This window comes from Danaus plexippus, assembly GCF_018135715.1.
Source record: "Danaus plexippus chromosome 3 unlocalized genomic scaffold, MEX_DaPlex mxdp_34, whole genome shotgun sequence".
NCBI classification, from domain to species: Eukaryota; Metazoa; Arthropoda; class Insecta; order Lepidoptera; family Nymphalidae; genus Danaus; species Danaus plexippus.
Window position 1 is genome coordinate 797,331 of NW_026869846.1, and position 18,228 is coordinate 815,558.

The window sequence follows — 18,228 nt, forward strand, 5'->3', positions numbered from 1 at the left end:
AAGTTTCTTTTAAAATTATTGTTATTTGTTATCATTGCAGGATACGTTGAAGGATAAAGAGATAGAACATTACTTAGCGCTACTGGAAGATGGATGGTTATCAGAAGATGGACAGGATGTGGAAGATTCGGATGAAGAGCAATTACAGGAACCTTTTTTTATCAGAGAAGAACTTGAAGATGTATTACAAGGAAGTGACAATGAAGAGGATGAGGAAGATATTGGGAACGATCCACCCCAAGTTCAAGAACCCATGGAAGTGCAAGAAGACCCGGACCCTATTCCCAGTGGTAATATGCCTAATTTATTGGACAAAAGGAAACTGATATGGAAGAAAACATTTTTCAACTTTGATGAGGATAAAGTTGTTTTCTTGGGAAACTCCCAATATCCATCTCATATTGCTGAACTTGAAACTCCATATCAGTGTTTCATGTACTTCTTTGATGAAGACTTTATTCAGAAAATCGTGGATCAAACCAATCTTTATAGTACTCAAAAAGACCCTAATCATTCAGTCATATATAAAGTATCTGACATGAAAAAGTTTTTCGGTATATTGTTATACATGTCTGTTCAAAGGTTTCCAAGTACTAGATCCTATTGGTCTCCAACATTTGGATATAGTCTCATTTCATCTGTAATGCCTGTAAATAAGTTTGAAAAAATTAAACTATCATTGCATTTCCAAAACAATGACAATCACAAACCTGTAGGCCATCTTGATCATGATAGATTGTTCAAAATACGGCCATTGAACATCTAAATGAGAAGTTTTCGAACATACCAATGGAACAGAGGCTCTCGGTAGACGAACAGATGTGTGCTACTAAAGTGGCACATTTTCTAAAGCAGTACCTGCCAAATAAACCCCATAAATGGGGGTTCAAGCTCTATGTCCTCTGCGATTTATCTGGATTTGCTCACAAATTTGAGATCTATTCAGGCCAAGAAAATACGGGGCGATTAGATGGAGAGCCTGATATTGGAGCCACAGGAAATGTTGTCATTCGGATAGTTAGAGGAGTACCAAGGTTGCTTAACCACATAGTTTACTTTGACAACTTCTATACTTCATTGCCTTTGGTTCATTATTTAGCAAAAAATGGTATTCATTCTGTAGGTACAGTACAGCAAAATCGTATCCCAAAGTCGAAATTGCCGGAAAAAAAGGAGTTTATGAAAAAATCAGTAGCAAGAGGCAGCTATGAAGAAAGGGTTTCTTCATATGATGGTATCGACATGGCTTGTGTGGCCTGGAAGGACAATAAAGTGGTTACACTTTTATCTACATATGTGGGATCGTTACCAATATCTACTGTTACAAGGTATGATAAAACCAAAAAAGAGAAAGTACCAATTTCATGTCCACATATTGTACAAGAGTATAATAAACATATGGGGGGGGGGGGGGTTGGATCTAATGGATAGTTTTCTGGGAAGATATCATATAACTATAAGGTCCAAAAAATGGTACCTAAGAATATTCTTTCATTTACTGGACTTCACAGTTATTAATGCTTGGATAATATATAAAAAAAATGCAAACAAACGAGGTGTAACAAAAAATAATATTCTTTCCTTGGGTCAGTTTCGGATTGAGTTGGCTCAAGTTCTATGCACTATAGGAGAAGACACAGAGGTGAGAAAAGGTCGTCCAAGCACCAGTTCGCTTGAACATCAATTGGACCTCAAGAGAAAAAGAGGCCCAGCTACTGTTCCTCCCCCAAAAGACATCAGAAGAGATGGGTGTGATCATTTGCCACTAGTTTCTACCTCTCTTAGATGTAAATACCCACACTGTAAGGGCTATTCCACGATACGTTGTAGCAAGTGTAACTTAAACTTGTGCTTAAATAAAAACAACAACTGTTTCCTACGTTTTCATCGGGAGTAATAGTGTAAATAAATATAAAATGTGTATGCTCTAATAAATAATTAATGTATGAACGTGATAAGGCTGTTTTGCATGATGATGGAAAAATCCATCATATCGTTTTTTCAACAAAAAAAGCTATAAAAATAGACAAATATTTTTTTATTTATTTTTCCTGTAATGTATGAACTGAATTACAAACACATGATTTTTTTTTTTTTAAAGTAAAAAATCATGCAAAGAAGGGATATATATTAGCTGGCTACGTTGGCTTGAGCAAAGCTATATTTAGCATTTAAATTCAGTTTTGATTTGTTTTTCGGCACGTGAACATCTCGAAAACATGCAGAGCTATCCTAAATTGACCAAATCTTCAAGTGAACGGACTGGAAAGCCCCGGAAGCGCAAATTCCAGGGCAATCAGTTTCTTAATGTTCCGTCATCGGACGATGGAAAGGCTAATACTAGCCGTAGTGAAAAAAAATTGGCGTCAGCAACTACGGACGATGTTATAATTTATCCGTCTCATTGCTATCGGATAATCGAGTTTGTCTCTGTGTTTTTAGCTATTTCTGAGTTAGTTATTTGCAATTCGTGTAAGCAGAGAATTACGTTTGCCGAAAGCGGCCATCGGGGTGTAGGATTCAAAATCATTTTGTCGTGAAAATGCGGTAAACGAGAAATTCAATCCGGACCGTTCATTCACACCGGCTACGAAATCAACAGAAGAATTGTGTTCGTCATGAGACTTTTGGGTGTCGCACGAGAAGGCATTAACATTTTTTGTGGCCTTATGGATATGTCTCAGGGCTTAGCAAAATCGACGTATGACCAAATCGTGAAACACCTGTATACAGCGTCGAAAACAATGTTTGAGAGCGTCTGCAAAAAAACCGTCGATGAGGAAAAAGAACTCAACATACAAAATGAAAGACCAGCTGACCGTTGGAAAGTTTCGGGCGATGGATCGTGGAAAAAACGTGGATATACTTCATTGTACGGTGTAACTACACTTATTGGGTATTTCGGTGGCAAAGTGGTCGACCTTGACGTTAAAAGCGGATATTGTCATACCTGTGCCATCAAGAAAAATACATTGGACGACGACGAGTTTGAAAATTGGTATGAAAGCCATAAAGAAAATTGTTCTTCAAATCACGCAGGTTCGGCCGGGAAAATGGAAGTTGATTCGATTGTGGAAATGTTCTCAAGGTCCATCGAGAAATTTGGAGTAATGTATAGTAATTACATTGGCGACGGCGATACCAAAACATTTCTTGGCATCCTAAACAGTGATCCATACGGCGACGAGTGCACAGTGACCAAAAACGAGTGCGTGGGACATGTACAAAAGCGCATGGGTACTCGTCTCCGCACCAAGAGAAAAGATGAGCAGCTCGGTGGAAAGAAACGGCTCACCGAGGCTATGATAAAAAAATTAACAATTTATTACGGTCTGGCGATTCGAAGAAACTTGAATTCTGTAGAAGATATGAGAAATGCAATAATGGCGACACTTGATCATTATTGCTCTACAGATAAATTACCTCGCCACGGTAAATGCCCGGAAGGCGTCGAAAGCTGGTGTGAGTGGCGCAAAGCTGAAGCGACAAACACCCTGGCTGCTTTTAACCCTTAACTTGGTAAGGTACATTAGACTGTACATACATTTCAAAAAAAATTTACTGGTTAAATAATAATACTTTTTTGTTTTGTTTTTATTAAAAATATTACTAAATAATTTAGAATTAGTAGAAAAATATTTTCGTTGTTGCAACACTGAACAACACATGTCAAATTCAAAATGGCTTCGAAACAACAAAGTGTTGGCGGGACCCGGGTAAGTTTTTGCGTTATAAATTACTTTTTAGCTCAAAAACTAATAAAAAATGGTGTGTTATTTGATCTAAAAACTATGTATTACTCAAAAAGTTTTATGCGTTACTGTGTCAATTTTTATGGCCGATTTTGGTTGAAACAAATGTATGTACACTGCACTGCACGTTGCCAATAACGCACTAAAATACTAAAAATGAACTATGGTAACCACGCTGTACATTGCTAAGTTTACACAGTTTTTGTTTTTCAACGAATCGGCAGTTTTTGTTTATTTATTTTTTTACCTTCTCATAAAAACTGTCTGCTTTGAACTTTTTTTTTTCTTTTTCCGCCTGCAGAACTTACAACTAACTCGCGCCCATAAGATCTTGGCTTTGGTACCCGCTCAAAACGCATGCTCTGACGATAGTTCCACATCTGATGAGGAAGCAAATGCTTATATACCGCCTTCACCAGATACCTCTGATCCACCTTCAATAGCATCATCACTAGAAGCCCTTAATTTGCTTGATACTTCAACTGACTCCAAAAACGAACAGCATGATATACTCATTACTTTACCACTCACACCAACATTTGATGAAGTTTTTCCATCGCCGAATACAAGTAACTACAATGTTATACCCACATTGAACTCCATCCAATCTTTGCCATCTCCTTCTGTTGAACTATCATCTCCCCAGCCTAGCACCAGCGGACAGCAGTTACTACTTACCAGGTCCAAGCGTAAAAAGACAACAAAGACTGTAGTGACCAAAAAAGTAAAGGTTCAGAAATTCGCCCTAAATTATCAATGGTTAAAAGCAGTATTTCGTCACAATGTATCTCTTGAAGAAAACTTATACAATCTCCATCAAACACAAATAGAGACAGTACTGGATTATTTTTATTTCTTTTTTTCTCCTGACTTAATTACTGACATTGTTTATAATACAAATTTATATGCAGTTGAACAACTAGGTCGATCTATTCAGCTGACAGAAGATGAGATTAAAAGCTTCCTGGCCATTCAAATCATGATGGGTATAGTACAGATGCCAGCTTATACTGACTATTGGGCAAGAAAAACAAGATACCCTCTCATTGCTGATCTTATGCCTCTCAAAAAGTATCAACAAATACGTCGATATATTCATTTTGTTGATAATACTTTGCAAGATTCAGACCGTTATTTCAAGATTCGCCCCCTAATGGAGAAAATACGCAAAAATTTTCTGAAAATTGAAGAAGAAGGAAAATATTCCATTGACGAGATGATGATACCTTATAAAGGTCGTAAAGCAGGTAAACGAAAGCAGTACATAAAAATGAAACCTAAGAAATGGGGGTTTAAGAATTTTGTCCGTGCGGGTGTTTCGGGTATCATCTACGATTTTATTCTGTATGGTGGCGACGATACCTTTCGTGGACTGACTTTTTCAGAGAAAGAAGCTACAATTGGTTTAGGAGGTATGGTAGTGCTTGCATTGTGTCAAACTATAAAGAAAAAGCCGGCCATTGTGTATGCTGATAACTTTTTTATGTCGCCTGAACTAACATATATTCTGCGGGAAGAATACGGGATCCTTAGTCTAGGAACAATAAGGACTAATCGTCTCAGAGGCTGTCAAGAGTTATTGCCAACTGACAAACAATTAAAAAAGAAGAAACGCGGTTCTAGCGCCCAGGTGGTTTGCAATAAGAATAAGTTGGCAGTCGTAAAGTGGAACGACAATAAAGTGGTTACACTTATTAGCACCTACATAGACTCGTACCCCTTAGAAACAATCAAACGATACGATAAGGATGAGAAAAAGAAAGTAGATGTAGAATGTCCTCAAGTGGTCAAACATTACAACAAACATATGGGAGGGGTCGATTTAGCAGATATGTTGATATCGTTATATAGAACTCCCTTCAAAAGTCACCGTTGGTACTTGGGAATATTTTCACAACTTGTTGATATGTGTATAAATAACGCTTGGCTCCTACATAGAAGAGATGGGAAGAAGACTTCATTGAAAGATTTCAGATTTGAATTGTTTGATGGGTTGTCTAAGTCTAATAGAATAGGAACAAACCAAAACGTTACAGACGATATAGGCGAGAATCTGAAAATCCATAAACCAGTCTCAGTCCGACCAACTGATAGCGTCAGATTTGATAACACAGGTCATCTTCCAGAAGCAGGTAATGAAACAATGCGTTGCAAATATTGTAAGAGTGGAAGAACATCTGTCTACTGTATAAAATGTAACGTACATTTGTGTTTTGTTGTGGGAAAAATAAAACGTAATTGCTTTCGTAATTTTCACCTAAAATAATAAAGAATAATTTAAATATTTCCTCCTTTTTTTGAAATAAATTTATAATAACCTGAATAATGTAATTCATTATGTCCTTGGTAGTGTACACCAAAATGTACAAACAATTTATTTATAATATTTCTGTAAAATTGGCAGTGTACATTGTGATGTACTTAAGTTTTCTCGAAACCTAGGATACCTAGATTTTTATTTTTATTTTTCTCAAGTTGTCCATTCATAAATTAAACAAAATTTATCAATAATTTCCTTTTTTTTCATATTTTTAGTTCTTGCCAAGTAAAGGGTTAAACATCCACCACGTGTAATTGACGAACATGTCGAGAAGCAAATTCGTCCTATTTACGAGGATTTATCTAAGGACGATCTGCTAACGAGATGTTTAGGTGGACACACACAAAATGCGAACGAGTCGTTCAATTCCACTGTGTGGCGCATCGTACCTAAACACCTTAACTCAGGCATTAAAATCGTCGAGATTGCTGCTTACATCGCTGGAGGAATGTTCAATGAAGGCTACAGTGCAGTATTGAAAACCATGCAGTTACTAGATTAAAAAATTGGACAGCAATGCAACAATTTCGCCAAGGGAGCTGACAATGAGCGTGTCAACCGACAAAACAGGCGCGATTCATTGGAAAGTAAAGAGGCCAGAACAGCCCGCAGACTCGAACATCTGGGCGAAAACCAGTTTTTTGAAGTCTCAAGGGCCATTCTATGGACCAGGAATCGCTGATTAGCATATTATTGCGGTAAGTTCAAAAAAATTAAGATTTTTTATATACGAAAACTTTGACGGGCGATTTCTCGGTTTTTCATTTTTACGATTTTTCCGAGTTGGCGGGAAAGATAGAAAAAAAACTAAACGTCCTATCGAAACGAGACAAAATTGGTTGTGTTTGGGATAAAATTCTCTTCTAGTTGAACCAAAAAAAACTTGAAAAAGTAATGATTAACCATTTTTTTAAACAATCTAAAGTGAATTTTTTTTTCCAAAAAAATGAATTTTTTTTTTAATTTGCGAAAAATAATTGAATTTTTCACTTTTTTTTTTAATTTTCTTGGTTTAACTAGAAGCTATACTATTGAAAATTAAAAATTTTTTTGGTTTTTTAGTTTCAGATGAAAATTGCGACCTGCATCTTTCCCGCCGCACGACACCTGCATACTCGAGGCGCCTCGGCGAAATGCTTGTACCACGCATAATATGACATATATTTTGATGAAAAAATTAGAGAAGACTCTTGAAATATATAACAATAAAACCCGAAAGTTTCGTTTCAATCAAATATTTCTTTCCTTGCCAAGAAAATCCTCGAAAAAATCGATTTTTTGAAGCTTCTAAAGCAGGCTCCCCCCTTAAAGCCACAAAACAAAAACAAGAGAATGCAGTGGGCCCTTACCCATCGAAACTGGAGTGAAGAAAACTTCAAAAGAGTTCTATGGACAGATGAGTCCAAATTTGAAGTGCTTGGGAGCAAAACACGTGTTTTTGTTCGGCGGAGTGCCAAGGAAAAGATGATGCCAGACTGTATCCTGCCCACAGTGAAGCATGGCGGTGGTTCAATTATGGTTCGGGGTTGTTTCTCGAGCTGTGGAACTGGAGATTTGGTACGAGTCGAAGGAATTATGAAAAAAGAGCAGTACAAACAAATATTAGAGTGTAATGCTGTACCATCGGGACTTCGGCTAGTTGGAGATGGCTTTATTTTCCAACAAGACAACGACCCTAAACACAGCTCCAAATTGTGCCGGGGTTATTTAGATAAAAAAGAAGCAGAAGGAGTGTTAAAAAACATGGTGTGGCCCCCTCAGAGCCCCGACCTTAACCCTATAGAACTTTTGTGGGAAGAGCTGGACAGAAACGTGCGTAGTTGTTGTCCCAGCTCACAAGAGGATTTGTGGAGAGTTTTGCAAGAAAACTGGAACAATATTTCACAAGAAACAATCGACAAATTGATTGCCCGCATGCCAAGACTTGTCAACAAAGCGATTCAATGCAAGGGAGGGTTTTTGATGAAAAATCTGTTTAGCTTGTCATATATATTTTAAGTTAAATTGTCGAAGTGTTTAATATTTTTTGTTTATATTTCATCGCTTTTGCCATACCTAATAAATATTTCAACAAATCCTTTCATGTTCAGCTTTTTATTTTGGGTTTTACATCAATTTCCAACTTTTATGTAGGTGGTCTCAAACTTTTGGCCGGCAGTGTATATTGTGGCATACACGAGTTTTCAGGAAAACTAAGTTTTTCAGATTTTTTCAAATTTTTCTATAGTCGTTTTATGTGTATAAATAACATTTCTGATGACAAAATTCAGGTTTTATAGCATTTCATACTTTGCCAAATTATGGGTTAACCTTCTTTCCACTTACGTAGGAGCAGAACCAGCAACCACAGTCACACGCTTTTATAAATCGAAGAAAGAGAGAGTTGCTATTCCTTGTCCCAAAGTCATCAAGGAGTACAAGGCCCACATGAGAGGCGCGGACTTATTAGATTCATTTATAGGTCGTTATCACATCACAAGGAAGAGCTGCAAGTGGACCATGCACTTATTTTATCATTTCCTGGACCTCGCAGTTATAAATTCATGTGTTATGTTCAAGAAGGTAAATAATATAAAAGGAAATGATCAACTTCTCAATTTGGGTACATTCAGACTAGAACTTGCTGAAACCCTCTGCAAATTGGGTCTACCTGCAAATGACGCTAAACGTAGTCGACCTAGTGGCAGTACAATACTAAGAGAACTTGTAATGAAGAAATTCCGAGGACCAGCTCAAGCAATTCCTTTGAAAGACGTCAGATTGGATCAGACATGTCATAGGGCAGTTTGGCTGGATAAGCAGCAGAGGTGCAAATTCCCAAAATGTTCAGGCTTTACATTCAAAATGTGCCAAATATGTCGTGTATCTTTATGTAATACGAAAAAAAGTAATTGTTTTTATAAATATCATAATGAAGAATAAATAAATACATTTCAAAAAGAATATCCACTCTTATTTTACCAATACTTGCAAAATCTTAATTATATACAACACCCACATTATTGCAAATAAAAAGGTATAGTAAATCCATGTCTAGATTTTATTACTCATTTATCCTAGACAGTAATACATGTCTATTACACAAACATATTTTTTTTTAAAGTGAAACCAAAATCATACATTTAGGGGACCGCGGGGTATTGAGAGCGGTGGGGCAATGAGAGCTATGGCGTTTGAACGGGATGCAGACACATTTGCGCGTTCGTAGGTACTCAGCTACTTACTCGAATAATCGACAAACTTCGCCTGAAGCGCTCTAACCGTTAGTGCTATTCGTTTAAAAGAGGAATTTCGGTGTACAAAGTATCGCAACAAACTGGTATTACTTACACCACTCTCAAGAAGCGATACAATTTAGCGAAAGCCGTAGACAGTAGCTACAAAAACTCGCCTAAGCTGGGAAGACGTACTGCATTTAATGTTGCCCAAGAAGAAATACTGGCTAACTACCTTCGGACTATGTCAAGCAAATTTTATGGTTTTAAGAGAACAGTTTCGCAAAGTATGTTACAGTGTAGCTAAGCAACTAGGTATTGAAAAACGGTTCAACCAAGTCAATCAAACTGCAGGAAAAGATTGGCTTGCTGGATTTTTTCAGCGTCATCCAGATTTGAGTATTAGAAAGCCTGAAGCCATCAGTATCAACCGAATCCTTGGATTTAATAAGACTGGAGATAACGCTGTGGGACCTACATTACCTACCACACGCAGCGTCCATACAAAACATCAAGCATATGACCGTCACGAGCCGAAGGCGCGCGGTTACTAAAACGTAGGAGCACATAGGCCGGGTTTTGTATGGACACAGATAGGCGCGTATTTATATGGTGCCCCCCGCGGCGACGGTGCGCCCCTCACCTCTCGTACAATTCGTAAGAAATAATTATTGTTCTTACATACTCACTCGCTATTGGTAGAAAAGCCAATGTTTTGATTTGTACATAATTTTCTTAAAGAATTTTATTCTTGTTATAGCCCTTCAGATTGGTAAACCGGTAATTAAATTGTAACTCACATTATAATCCAATTTCATTGGTTATAATGTGAAACTTTTTATTGGAGACGAATTTCTGTAAATATTGATTATTGGTTATTAATAATTGTCACTTTTGTATATATATCTGTGTAAATTTCAAATAAAATCATTCCACCTGAAGCATCAACAACGCTTTTTTTCAATAACTTGGAGAAATTAATGGAGCAACATAACTTCGAGCCTCAAATGATTTACAATGTAGACGAGACTGGTATAACGACCGTCCAAGAGACCGAAAAAATTATAGCCCTCAAAGGACAAAAACGCGTCGGGTCATGGGAAAGAGGTAAGACGGTCACTGTTATATGTGCTGTAAGTGCGTCTGGATCGTTCGTTCCTCCGCTTTTCATATTTCCTCGTCAACGTCACTCACCACAGCTGGAAAAAGATGGACCAGTGGGAGCCGTTTACACATGTTCACACAGTAGCTGGACTAACGAAAAGATATTCGTTTTATGGCTTCGTCATTTTATCAAACACACCAAGCCTTCTGCTGAAACACCCGTATTGCTAATATTGGACAATCATAACAGTCATGCTACTCTCGAAGCTTGGGAATTAGCAAAAGAGAACCATGTCATAATGCTAACCATTCCTCAGCATTCATCCCACCGTCTACAGCCCCTTGACGTTGTCAGAGGAGCATTTCCCTAGTGTACGCTCATACTGGCATTCCAAGTTTGGGTACGATCCTGTAAAGAGCGTAATGCCGGTAAATCGGTGTGATATGATTAGGAGCTACTTGCATTTCAACGATAACAATGAACATCTTCCGCGGGACCACTCCGAACACGATCGCCTCCATAAGATTCGGCCTGTGATAGAACAGCTAAATACGACATTTTCATCAGTTGCAATAGACCAACGACTGTCTATAGATGAACAGATGTGTTCAACGAAAATTGCACATTTTCTAAAGCAATATTTACCAAATAAGCCTCACAAGTGAGGTTACAAGCTTTATGTTCTCTGTAATCTCATGAGATATGCTTACAGATTTGAGGTCTATTCTGGACAAGGAGAAAACAAAGACAAACCAGCCGATGAGACTGATCTCGGAATAACAAATAACGTCGTTATACGTTTGGCGAGAGCTATACCAAGGATAAAAAATCATATTGTATTTTTCGATAATTTTTACACATCCCTGCCTTTGGTACATTACTTGAATAAACAGGGTATACAATGTGTCGGAACTATTCCGCAAAATAGGCTACCGAATTGTCGACTCCCTGACAAAAAGTAACTAATGAAAACTTCTGTTCCGAGAGGTACATATGAGGAACGCGTTTCTCATTCAGATGGAGTAGACTTTTCAGCCACTGCATGGAAAGACAATAAAGTAGTCACTCTATTATCAACTTACGTTGGCGCCGAGCCTGTTAAGCAAAGTATCAAGATACGATAAGAGGGCTAAACAAAAAATTGACATTCCTTATCCCAAAATTGTGCAAGAGTACAATATGCATATGGGCGGGGTCGACCTGATGGACAGTTTCTTAGGACGCTATCGGATTCGAGTAAAGAGCCGGAAATGGTACCTACGGTTGTTTTATCACCTACTGGACCTCACGACAATAAACTCATGGGTCCTTCTGAAAACCAATCTGATTGCTAAAGGTGTGTCAAAAAAGCAACTGCCTAATCTTGAGGAGTTTCGCAATTGTTTGGTTGACACACTGTGCAATATAGGTATGTCTGGTGGAAGTAAAAGAGGACGACCCAGTACTTCCTCTCTAGAACGCGAGCTACAAATAAAAAAGCCAAAAGGTCCGCAACATCCGCTTCCGTCAAAAGATGTGCGCGTAGGTGGATTTGAACATGGGCCTGTATTTGCCAATCGATTAAGGTGCAAGATGCCCAATTGTAAGGGCACCACGCAATGGTCGTGTACCAAATGTAATGTTACCGTTGTGTCTAAATCAGAGCAATAACTGTTTCAAAGATTTTCATTCACTACAGTAAGCCTAATTCGAAGACAGTCGTAAAATAGAAATAGTATATAAGCAAGATTATTAATACATACTGATGTAGATCTACATCAGTAAGCTTTTTTTATAAAAATATACTTTTTGGAAAAAAAAAAATTTTTCTTTATTATTCCCTTAATCTATATTTAAGTAACTACTTGTTTCAATTTATTGTATTTAAAAAGGAAAAATCATGCTATAATGGTTAAACCAGTCTCAGAGGAAGGTGCCCAGACTGAATTTCATGAAACAACTTGTAAAGATCTTATCGAACCCCATTTAAGACGCCAAGTGAACCAATTTGGATTGCAAAGGAAACTTCAGAAAGCTATTCGCCGGGACTCAAAATAGATGAAGAACCAAGAACTTCTACGGCTGACAGCTCTGAAAAATTAGAAACACAAAAAACTTGCTCAACGTGTGATCCAAAAATAAACGTAAAACATTCCATTTATTTACACGTTAGGTGGCTAAGGGTTAAAAAACATTACTAAATGATTACAATAGAGAGAAGAGGTTGACAGTCATTGAAAGTCCACTTTTGTGGTGGAAAATGCATACCAAGTACAGCAGCTTAAGTGCTTCAGTAAGACAGTATCTCTCTCCGCCTCCTGATAGTGTACCAGTGAGCAGCTGTTCAGTGCTGCTGGGTTTATTTACGATGATCCCTTAAGAAACCGACTTTCTGGGGATAAGCCTGGGAAGTTACTTTTTGTTAAGTATAATTAACCTTTGCTCCGTTTTGATTATTAAAACCATGATTTAGACTAAATGAAAGTTAAGTAAATAACTAAGTATACCTAATAAATAATAAAAGAAACGTTATACATACTTAAATTAGAGTAAATAAATATGTGCAATGTGATTTCCAAATATTCTCTCTTTAATACGAATTTAATAATTAAGTAAGTATAATAATTAATTATAACAATTCTATTTAAGTAGAGACTTATAGGCAGATTGAAGTACCTGCCAAATGACGACCTATTTATAAATAAAACCATTTGATTATCTATTTGTATGTTACTTTTGAAATTCCTTAGAATTCCAATATCCGTAACCGAAACTACCGGATAATTTGGAATAATTTCTTATCCGTATCCGAAACCGGGACCGATATACAAAAAATCCACTATCCGCATCCATATCCATAACCTTTATGGCATAAACCCCAAACTCTTTATGTCGAATCAAAATCTTCCCAAGTCGAAATCCTCCATAAGTTGAAAACTTTATAACTCGAATTTTTTGGCGTCCCCCTTGATGTTCGACTTATAGAGGCTCTACTGTATATTTATGGTACAATGTGTAACGTAGTGACTATATACTCCTTGCTACAAATGTATGTCTATGCATACTTTTTGAAATAAAACCAGTCTGTTAGCGACCTTCACTTGCTTCATTACAATTAGTATCTTTTGTTTTGTGTCACGTATCTATTTAACGAACGAAGTGTTCACACCTGGACCAATTCCTGTAAAGATAAAATATTTAAGTAGCCTAACTCTAAGGCCTTATTATATATAATCATTTATTTCTGAATCAGACGCGTTATGTTATCAACAGGGTGGTTAGGGTTCTCTCTGACGAGGGAGACCTGATAGGTCGGTCATCATTGTTATGTTTAGGAAGCTTCGCTGCATTTTACATGTAATGACTTACTTTGTATTGAAGGCAGCTTTAACAGAGTGGGAGCATCGCCAAGCAGCCGTATCTGAAAGAAATAATGAAATAAATTGACACATCGGCAATTTAATATCTGAGTCAATACTTATAAAGGTTGAATCAGACGCGTTATGTTATCAACAGGGTAGTTAGGGTTCTCTCTGACGAGGGAGACCTGATAGGTCGATCATCATTGTTATGTTTAGGAAGCTTTGCTGCATTTTACATGTAATGACTTACTTTGTATTGAAGGCAGCTTTAACAGAGTGGGAGCATCGCCAAGCAGCCGTATCTGAAAGAAATAATTAAATAAATTGACACATCGGCAATTTAATATCTGAGTCAATACTTATAAAGGTTGAATCAGACGCGTTATGTTATCAACAGGGTAGTTAGGGTTCTCTCTGACGAGGGAGACCTGATAGGTCGATCATCATTGTTATGTTTAGGAAGCTTTGCTGCATTTTACATGTAATGACTTACTTTGTATTGAAGGCAGCTTTAACAGAGTGGGAGCATCGCCAAGCAGCCGTATCTGAAAGAAATAATTAAATAAATTGACACATCGGCAATTTAATATCTGAGTCAATACTTATAAAGGTTGAATCAGACGCGTTATGTTATCAACAGGGTAGTTAGGGTTCTCTCTGACGAGGGAGACCTGATAGGTCGATCATCATTGTTATGTTTAGGAAGCTTTGCTGCATTTTACATGTAATGACTTACTTTGTATTGAAGGCAGCTTTAACAGAGTGGGAGCATCGCCAAGCAGCCGTATCTGAAAGAAATAATTAAATAAATTGACACATCGGCAATTTAATATCTGAGTCAATACTTATAAAGGTAGAATCAGACGCGTTATGTTATCAACAGGGTGGTTAGGGTTCTCTCTGACGAGGGAGACCTGATAGGTCGGTCATCATTTGAAATACAAAACTATAAGTATCACAAATTACACAGTTGGAAAACTTACCATGTGGCATGTAGAAATTGTAGACTGAGAAAAAGCCATTACACACTAGGATGAATGTGGACATCTATAAAAAAATAAATCAATTAAATGACATTCAATGTATAATGTATTCATTATTATCAACAAACAATCAGACAGCGGAACTCGTTATGTTTTGTTCTTCAAGAGTATCAGAATTAAACAGTCATCATTAAAATTTTCATACAAACAATACTTTCAGTTCAGTTGAGTAAAATAACAATGTATACCTTTCAATCTATAGCTTCTCTTCTCCATCATTGAAGCACTCGTCGATCTGAAAAGTTTACATGAATATCAAACATGTGAAATACATTGAACATATAACAGTAACTGGTGAAGTAGCGTTCAGTGTGGATAGTTATGTTAACAGCATCATAATCAGATGTCCCTATCTAAGATCATCATACAAATTAAATTTCTCATCATACACTATCAATATTTACATTTAACTAGAGTGTTAAATTTTACCTTGGATCACTAGTCCAGGGAAGCTGGTATGATGAATGTGCCTGAAATATAAATATAATGTTAGGAACAAAATATGACAACAAACAATTATAAATAAAATGTTGACGGAATCAGTGTGGATAGTTATGTTAACAGCATCATGAACTAAGATGTCCCTATCTAAGATCATCACATGAATTGCAATTCTCTGAATAAAGCATAAAACTAATATCTAAATAGAGTATATTTTACCTTATATGGCAAATCTCTTAGCAGTCTTGTCAACAATATATATTTCTTCTCGGATATTATTGTTGAATTCTGTAAAAATAAAGTCCGGTTAATTTTAGTTATGGTTTAATAAGATGCATGTATTTTGTTTAATATAATAATTCAGATAGGAGCGAAAGACAATGCATTATGTACATCAAAAACATCAGATGAACTATGGGATCATCATTAAAAACATATTATAATAAAAATGTACAAAAATAATTTAAATCTATCTCACCTAAGCTATTGCTAGCAGCTCTCAGACTTCAATATGTGCCAGCAAATTGATATCTAAAAGAAATTATATTGTTATATTTCACTGTTTTTATTAAGATAACTGTATTTGAGACGGTCGAGTTAAATCAGATAGGAGCGAAAGACAATGCATTATGTACATCAGAGTGATCAGATGAACTATGGGATCATCATGAGACAAAATAACTTTAAAACATATGAAAAATTTAATGTAGCTCACCTGGGAAAAGTCAAGGCATCTCCCACACACTAATGTGACAAATATCTGAAACACGAAAAATTATTAAAATGCTGTGTCCGTTAATGAAAATATTATATGGTAGGGATTTATAAAATCAGATAGGAGCGAAAGACATGGCTAGAGGTACATCAGAATAATCAGATGAACTATGGGATCATCACTTAGATTAGGTTTGTTTTTAAATGTATGTTGTGGTCAGTCCCGCAGCTGTGATAGCGGCACTGGGAGACAAAATGGATAGTTATATTCCTTATATTGTGTTTTGCAAGTAGTAAAGTGGTTTATACCACGAAGCTCACCTTCATATACAGTTTCAAAACGCTCCAGTCCAAGATCTAAAAGCAGAAAATTTATATTTATAGATATAAAATTATATTTAAAATAAATGGTAGTCATTGGTAATTTCAGAGTGCTTTTTAAGCAAATATGTATGCATCAGTCCCCACAACCAGTTCCCTACGCTAGACCTATCAAGCATGAACAATGATAAAAATTACACTTAGCATTAAAACCAACCATTACTTTCAAAAATACTTTAAATTTAAAATTAAAAGAGTAGTCCCTACTAATTAAAATACCAATTGTGGGTCAGCTGCACTGCTATTTCATCATTATAGTGTAATAAAAATTAATTATTTAACTTAGTACAACTTACTCTCTTACCACTGTTATGGTTTTGGAAATTCAGGATGCCTTTTCCACAATACCTGAAACAAAATCTTAGATTAATACGGGACAATAAACAATTCATTACTTGAAATATACTAGACAGTTCAGATAGAGCTAATATTACATGCCTCTCATGGTTCTCAAGGGTTAATATTTTAACATCATTTAGATTTATATAGAATAATAATATTGAAATAAAATTACAAGTCATCACTAGAATTGCTGAACAAAAGAATAACTTGTTCTTACGGCTTACCATCAGCTACTGGCTTCTTATATTTCCCTTGTACAAATATACGCGGTACATCAATACCTTCTTTGAAGTTGACGGTGCGACGCTGAACGTAATCATTCATGTGGATTTCAAATCCAGCTCCGACAAACAAATGGGCCAGTTCATCATCGGTGAAAAAATAACTCCTAAAACAAATGACAATTTTATCAACTTCTTAACAAACTATTTTCATATAGATATTACGATCAAAATCAACTCACGTACCTCGTGCCATCCTGTCTCATGTAAAAGTTCTCGGATATCTTGTGTCCGGGTTTGAACCGTAGCTGCGCCATGTCATATCTGCCATAGTCACGAAATAAAAGGACTCCGCCGGGTTTCAGTACGTTGTAAGCTAACTTGGCTACTTGCGACCAACAAGCCGGGTGGATGGCAGATAACACGAATATTAAACTGCAAATATCTACGCTCTCCTTTTCCACGTTGTTATAGAGATCGTCCGTAGTTAGATCAGCGCAGAACGCTTTTATTTTATTTTCATCGTAAAGTTTGTTAGATTTGACAAATTCGACAGCACGTGGTGAAAAATCACACGCGTAGAAGTAGAAGTTTGAAAATCCTTCTTCTATCAAAGGAAAAACCATATTGCCAACTCCACAACCCATTTCCAAATACACAATCTTCTGATCTACATCAAAATTTATAAGTTCTTGAAACTCACGTGTTGTCCAATGCCGGTCTTTGAAAAATTTTGTTTCATTACGTTTGTAAAATATGTCCCAATGTCTTTTGGCTTCTCTTTCTAACCATGCTGCTCTTGCTTCAGTGATCATTCTAGAGTTTTGAGCTTCTAACCGTTGCTTCTCTTCTTCCGACAATATCTTTACCCCCTGATAAGGAAGTCCGTCCGGATTTTCATCCGCTTCCATCTTGGGTGAAAATAAATGTTATTCAACAAATTAAACACCTTCGATTTAAATACATATTATTTGTCAATTATAATGATATATTTTAAATGTATATCAGTAAAACCTTGAAATTGACGACTTATCACAAGGAAATAGCAAATGAAATGACTAATGAAAAGCGTTTGCAGTGAGATTCGAAACAGAGGAACCACAGAGTACATCTACATAATAGAACTAACTAATGACAGATACTAACGAAATCATTCGATTATGAAAATGTCTCGAGATATGTCGATTATAACAGTTAGTCACAAGTCGAAAGTCGATCACAGCACAGCCGCGTAGAGGGAGGACAAGGACAAATGGCAATACGATGCGGTTTCTGCTCGCATGGACGTCGCTTGCGACACCACGCCATACGTAAATAAAATATCTCAAATATTTTTCGAGACATACCCAAAAA

The 18,228-nt window shown here is 36.6% G+C and overlaps 2 protein-coding genes and 3 non-coding genes across 15 annotated transcripts; 1 reads left to right on the forward strand and 4 right to left on the reverse strand.

Moving 5' to 3' along the window:
• Window positions 1-788: 788 nt before the first annotated feature.
• Window positions 789-17,977, reverse strand: LOC116765237 (tRNA N(3)-methylcytidine methyltransferase METTL6). 10 transcript variants are annotated; one of them, XM_061527153.1, is made up of 16 exons: window positions 17,122-17,977; window positions 16,879-17,042; window positions 16,609-16,660; window positions 16,253-16,288; window positions 15,933-15,977; window positions 15,696-15,748; window positions 15,437-15,505; window positions 14,965-15,246; window positions 14,717-14,780; window positions 14,470-14,521; window positions 14,227-14,278; window positions 13,984-14,035; window positions 13,741-13,792; window positions 12,640-13,552; window positions 6,312-12,462; window positions 789-3,510 (listed from the first exon to the last, which is right to left on the reverse strand). In XM_061527153.1, exons 1-3 carry the CDS (start codon window positions 17,784-17,786, stop codon window positions 16,638-16,640), a joined length of 852 nt encoding a protein of 283 aa, XP_061383137.1. In that variant the 5' UTR covers window positions 17,787-17,977; the 3' UTR covers window positions 789-3,510; window positions 6,312-12,462; window positions 12,640-13,552; window positions 13,741-13,792; window positions 13,984-14,035; window positions 14,227-14,278; window positions 14,470-14,521; window positions 14,717-14,780; window positions 14,965-15,246; window positions 15,437-15,505; window positions 15,696-15,748; window positions 15,933-15,977; window positions 16,253-16,288; window positions 16,609-16,637. The 10 variants fall into 10 exon arrangements, with proteins under 10 accessions (XP_061383137.1, XP_061383133.1, XP_061383136.1 ...); XM_061527149.1 differs by lacking the exons at window positions 789-3,510; window positions 6,312-12,462 and having other exon boundaries at window positions 12,500-13,552; window positions 16,617-16,660; XM_061527152.1 differs by lacking the exons at window positions 789-3,510; window positions 6,312-12,462 and having other exon boundaries at window positions 12,500-13,552.
• Window positions 3,536-6,647, forward strand: LOC133320110 (piggyBac transposable element-derived protein 2-like). 2 transcript variants are annotated; one of them, XM_061527147.1, is made up of 3 exons: window positions 3,828-5,884; window positions 6,288-6,307; window positions 6,531-6,647. In XM_061527147.1, the coding sequence occupies exons 1-2, from the start codon at window positions 3,916-3,918 to the stop codon at window positions 6,299-6,301; spliced, it is 1,983 nt and encodes a 660-aa protein (XP_061383131.1). In that variant the 5' UTR covers window positions 3,828-3,915; the 3' UTR covers window positions 6,302-6,307; window positions 6,531-6,647. The 2 variants fall into 2 exon arrangements, with proteins under 2 accessions (XP_061383130.1, XP_061383131.1); XM_061527146.1 differs by lacking the exons at window positions 6,288-6,307; window positions 6,531-6,647 and adding an exon at window positions 3,536-3,716 and having other exon boundaries at window positions 4,054-6,036.
• Window positions 15,570-15,656, reverse strand: LOC116770726 (small nucleolar RNA snR60/Z15/Z230/Z193/J17). Its single transcript, XR_004353551.2, has one exon. It is a non-coding gene; the product is annotated as a small nucleolar RNA snR60/Z15/Z230/Z193/J17 (small nucleolar RNA).
• LOC116770734 (small nucleolar RNA snR60/Z15/Z230/Z193/J17) lies at window positions 15,812-15,896 on the reverse strand. Its single transcript, XR_004353554.1, has one exon. It is a non-coding gene; the product is annotated as a small nucleolar RNA snR60/Z15/Z230/Z193/J17 (small nucleolar RNA).
• Window positions 16,040-16,120, reverse strand: LOC116770740 (small nucleolar RNA snR60/Z15/Z230/Z193/J17). The gene has a single exon (XR_004353555.1). It is a non-coding gene; the product is annotated as a small nucleolar RNA snR60/Z15/Z230/Z193/J17 (small nucleolar RNA).
• Window positions 17,978-18,228: the final 251 nt, after the last annotated feature.

Excerpts from the sequence above, each read along its gene's own strand:
- LOC133320110 (XM_061527146.1), top strand. The coding sequence starts at position 3,681 with ATGGCTTCGAAACAACAAAGTGTTGGCGGGACCCGG. Across the intron at positions 3,717-4,053 it reads AAAGTGTTGGCGGGACCCGG|AACTTACAACTAACTCGCGC; the intron begins GTAAGTTTTTGC and ends TTCCGCCTGCAG.
- LOC116765237 (XM_061527153.1), bottom strand. The coding sequence starts at position 17,786 with ATGGAAGCGGATGAAAATCCGGACGGACTTCCTTATCAGGGGGTAAAG. Across the intron at positions 17,043-17,121 it reads ATGAGACAGGATGGCACGAG|GAGTTATTTTTTCACCGATG; the intron begins GTACGTGAGTTG and ends CATTTGTTTTAG. Across the intron at positions 16,661-16,878 it reads TAAGAAGCCAGTAGCTGATG|GTATTGTGGAAAAGGCATCC; the intron begins GTAAGCCGTAAG and ends ATTTTGTTTCAG.